This window comes from Miscanthus floridulus, chromosome 18, assembly GCF_019320115.1.
Source record: "Miscanthus floridulus cultivar M001 chromosome 18, ASM1932011v1, whole genome shotgun sequence".
Classification (NCBI taxonomy): domain Eukaryota; kingdom Viridiplantae; phylum Streptophyta; class Magnoliopsida; order Poales; family Poaceae; genus Miscanthus; species Miscanthus floridulus.
The window spans coordinates 12,037,291-12,041,102 of record NC_089597.1 but is presented as its reverse complement, the minus strand read 5'-3'; the positions used below and the strand labels follow the sequence as shown (position 1 = coordinate 12,041,102).

At 56.2% G+C, this 3,812-nt stretch overlaps 2 protein-coding genes across 2 annotated transcripts; one reads left to right on the top strand and one right to left on the bottom strand.

Annotated features, from left to right (window-relative positions):
• The first annotated feature begins 267 nt into the window (after positions 1-267).
• LOC136522341 (sugar transport protein MST1-like) lies at positions 268-2,342 on the top strand. Its single transcript, XM_066516171.1, has 4 exons — positions 268-499; positions 748-1,070; positions 1,153-1,785; positions 1,876-2,342. Exons 1-4 carry the CDS (start codon positions 364-366, stop codon positions 2,323-2,325), a joined length of 1,542 nt encoding a protein of 513 aa, XP_066372268.1. The 5' UTR covers positions 268-363; the 3' UTR covers positions 2,326-2,342.
• A 166-nt stretch (positions 2,343-2,508) lies between these two features.
• Positions 2,509-3,588, bottom strand: LOC136522342 (uncharacterized). The gene is made up of 4 exons (XM_066516172.1): positions 3,396-3,588; positions 3,161-3,281; positions 2,812-3,077; positions 2,509-2,572 (listed from the first exon to the last, which is right to left on the bottom strand). Exons 1-3 carry the CDS (start codon positions 3,575-3,577, stop codon positions 3,051-3,053), a joined length of 330 nt encoding a protein of 109 aa, XP_066372269.1. The 5' UTR covers positions 3,578-3,588; the 3' UTR covers positions 2,509-2,572; positions 2,812-3,050.
• Between the last annotated feature and the right edge of the window lie 224 nt (positions 3,589-3,812).

Genomic DNA, 3,812 nt, shown 5'->3' with positions numbered 1-3,812 from the left:
CGGATCGGTAATGCAATTCAGTCTTACAGTAGTATATTGTTGGCGCTAATATATCGACATGCTCTCTCTATCTGGAATTCTGTATACAACAAATTGGGCCTTCTCAAATCAAATGCCAAGATGACATATATAGGCCCCGTTCGCTTCGATGAAAAAAAGCCGAAACACTGTTCCGGCTGATTTGTTGTAACAGAAAAACACTGTTCCAGCTGAAAAAATAAGTTGAAAAGTACGAATTATAAGAGAAGCGAACAGGGCCTATATATGTCTCCATCTGCATGGATCTTTGAAGCAAAGGGGAATTGACCAGAACAGCTCTGTCGTCGGTGAGAAGAAGAAAGAGTGGGAGATCGAGACAGAGAGATGGCTGGAGGTGTAGTCGTTCCGGATGGTGTCTCTGCTGTAGATTACGGCGGAGGCCTGACCCTCTCGGTGTTCATGACCTGCCTTGTGGCTGCCTCAGGTGGTCTAATCTTCGGCTACGACATCGGCATCTCAGGTGCATCTCACACTCCTTTCGATTTTTCTTGTGTGCGTGATGAGCAGCCCAGTTTTCCTTTACTGGTCAGGGAGAGCATCTTGGTTCAGTTCTTGCTTCTTTGTCACAAATTGCTTGGGTCCATCTTCTGATCGTCTGTTTAGAACAAAAGCATCATTGGATGTTGCTTGATCTTATCGTGTGTCGTTTTGGCAAGCCTTGTTAGTGGAGTAGTTGAGTAACACATTGACCTGTCAATTCAATTCAAGGCGGTGTCTCTGAAATGGAGCCGTTCCTGGAGCGCTTCTTCCCGCACATCCTCAAGAAGATGGCGGAGGCGACGCAGGGGAACGAGTACTGCATCTACGACAGCCAGGCGCTCGCGGCCTTCACGTCGTCCCTGTACGTGGCCGGGCTGGTGGCGTCGCTGGTGGCCAGCCGCGTCAGCAAAGCGCTGGGCCGGCAGGCCATCATGTTGATGGGCGGTGCGCTCTTCTTCGCCGGTGCCGTCTTGACCGGCGGGGCCGTGAACCTAGCCATGCTCATCGTCGGGCGCATGCTGCTTGGCTTCGGCGTCGGGTTCACCTGCCAGGTAAATCACAGCTCTTGCGCTCATGCACCGGTGACGGTTTCACTTGTACGCATCACTGACACGCTTGACGTACGTGCGGCAGGCCGCTCCCCTGTTCCTCGCCGAGATGTCCCCGCCGCGGTGGCGCGGCGCCCTGACGGCAGGCTACCAGTTCTTCCTCGCGCTCGGGGTGCTCATCGCCAACCTCATCAACTACGGCACGGCGCGCGTCTCCTGGGGCTGGCGCGTCTCGCTCGGCCTCGCCGGCGCGCCGGCCGCCCTCATCTGCGTGGGCGCGCTCTTCCTCACCGACACGCCCAGCAGCCTCGTCGTGCGCGGGCGGGCCGACCGCGCCCGCGCCGCGCTCGTCCGGGTGCGCGGGCCCGGCGCGGACGTGGACGCCGAGCTCAAGGAGATCTCGCGCGTCGTGGAGGTTGCGCGCCAGAGCGAGGACGGCGCGTTCCGCCGGATAGCGACGAGGCGCGAGTACCGCCCGTACCTGGTGTTCGCCGTGGCCGTGCCCCTGTTCGCCGAGCTCACCGGCGTCATCGTGCTCTCCTTCTTCTCGCCCCTTGTGTTCCGCACCGTCGGCTTCGGCAGCAACGCCGCGCTGGTGGGCGCCGTCCTCATCGGAGCGATGAACCTTGGCGCGCTAATCCTATCCACGCCCGTCATCGACCGGTACGGCCGTAAGGTGCTGTTCATGGTCGGCGGCGTCCTGATGACCATTTGCCAGGTCGGGTGCTTTATTCCATCAACTCGCTGGGTCTTCAGTTCAGTCAAATCTGACAAGTTCCCGGCCGCTGACGGCTCTTGATCCTTGAAGGCTGCCATCGCTTGGATCATGGGTGCGCAGCTCGGCAAGAGCGGGGAGGCGACGATGGCGCGGCCGTACGCGGTGGCGGTGGTGGTGCTGACGTGCCTGCACAGCGCCGGGTTCGGGGCGTCGTGGGGGCCGCTGGTGTGGGTGGTGCCCAGCGAGATATTCCCCGTGGACATCCGGTCGCTGGGGCAGGCCATGAACGTGTCCATCATCTTGGCCCTCGCCTTCGTGCAGTCGCAGTCGTTCCTCGCCATGCTCTGCCGCTTCAAGTACGCCACCTTCGCCTACTACGCCGCCTGGGTCGCCGTCATGACCGTCTTCGTCGCGGTCTTCCTGCCGGAGACCAAGGGGGTGCCGCTCGAGTCCATGGGCACCATCTGGGTGAAGCACTGGTACTGGAAGAGGTTCGTGCAGCGACATGGGACCAACGCCGTGGCACTGGCACTCACCTGAGATGGAACGGACCTCGCTGTGTCGTTGTTTCCTGTCTGTGGCTTGACATGGGAATGTGCGACGATATATCACTGTGGTGTAATCTTTGGTTAGTGTAAGCCATTTCCAAGTGTTGCAGCAGCATATAATTCTTTATGTACGATGACAAAGCAGATTGTTGTCAGGTGGCATGAAATTCTTTATCTCCTACTGCTTTCTGCAAAAGTTATCGGGGTCTTCAGTTTTTTTTCTTTACCGTGCTTATGACCTGACAAGACACAAGAGATGAAGGACAATAGTAATTAAGGAATTAAAAATAATAACAACCGACAAGGAAAGAAAGGATGATATTTTTTTCATAGTCATCAAACATGAGCAGATTCAGTCGAATTTCATTTTTGTCTTTGTAGCCATCTCAAAATTATTCAAAACAAGAGGTGATTGGAAACTTATCTGATTCATTACTGAGTATTCCATATATATCTGATTTTTTTGATTGCATCTTACCAATCAGATGTATTGCAGTGGGCTGAGGTCGTGCACGAGTTGAAGCGCTTGTACGTGAACTGCAGCAGCAGCCACGACTTCCCCACACCTGCAACACAAACAACCAATCAACCGATCATTCGCCGCTCGTATCTACCAATACCAGTGGCCATATGACACCCAGGCTCCCTCTCACGAGGCAGGGCAGCGGGTTCGAGAGCGAAGAGTTCGCGCCGTGGTTGACCATCCGCAACAAGTAATTAATCAACAATCTGCATTGCCTTTCCCTAAAATTCATACACACAGAAAAAAAAAACAACTGAACATTGTGTTCAATTACAAGGAAAGGAAAGGTGGTGACGGTGCATACCCCTCTCATGCAGCACAAACACTGGAAGGGCAGCAACAGATCTTTAGCTTGAAGATCCATCTGAGCATGAAACTCGGCTAGAATGTCATCCTGTACGTATGATATGGAAAAATGCTTACACCTGAACAAATGGCAATCAGAAATTCAGAGAATCGATAACACGTCTGCCTGAAGATGAATCGAATCAAAATTGCATTTTGAAAACAGATCCTTCTCCTTCCTGTTGATTACGTACCGGGGCCCTGGAGGAAGTGGGCTTGCGGTCCCATTGCCGTCGGCATGCACGGAGATCTTCTCAGTTGTAGATAGGGCCCAATCCGCTCTCTCCGATGAAGTAAGGCTGGTCGCGTCGGCGGGCCATTGGCATTCCCACCGCGCCGCCGTCGGATCGACCGGGGCCTCGCCGCCGATGGGCATCTTCAGCCGGATCCAGGCCGCCGTGCCCGGCGGACGCGCGAGGGGCCCGGGCGCGGGCACAGGCTGGCCGCCCGCCGCCGCTCCATGGCGCCCTCTGCCCACCTCGCCCCTGCTCGCATCCCTTGGAAGCCGCAACAGCCAGCCGCCCTGGAAGCCCCTAGTCGCGTCCTATGGAAGCCGCCGCAGCCACCTGGCCCAGCCGGCCGCCGGGATCAGGCGGGGCGGTCGTCCTGGC

Bases quoted from the DNA above. Each gene is read 5' to 3' on its own strand.
- LOC136522341 (XM_066516171.1), top strand. From the start codon at position 364: ATGGCTGGAGGTGTAGTCGTTCCGGATGGTGTCTCTGCTGTAGATTAC. The intron at 1,071-1,152 runs GTAAATCACAGC...TACGTGCGGCAG, and splicing joins GCGTCGGGTTCACCTGCCAG to GCCGCTCCCCTGTTCCTCGC. The intron at 1,786-1,875 runs GTCGGGTGCTTT...TGATCCTTGAAG, and splicing joins TCCTGATGACCATTTGCCAG to GCTGCCATCGCTTGGATCAT.
- LOC136522342 (XM_066516172.1), bottom strand. From the start codon at position 3,577: ATGCCCATCGGCGGCGAGGCCCCGGTCGATCCGACGGCGGCGCGGTGG. The intron at 3,282-3,395 runs GTACGTAATCAA...CCATTTGTTCAG, and splicing joins CCACTTCCTCCAGGGCCCCG to GTGTAAGCATTTTTCCATAT. The intron at 3,078-3,160 runs GTATGCACCGTC...TATGAATTTTAG, and splicing joins GTTTGTGCTGCATGAGAGGG to GGAAAGGCAATGCAGATTGT.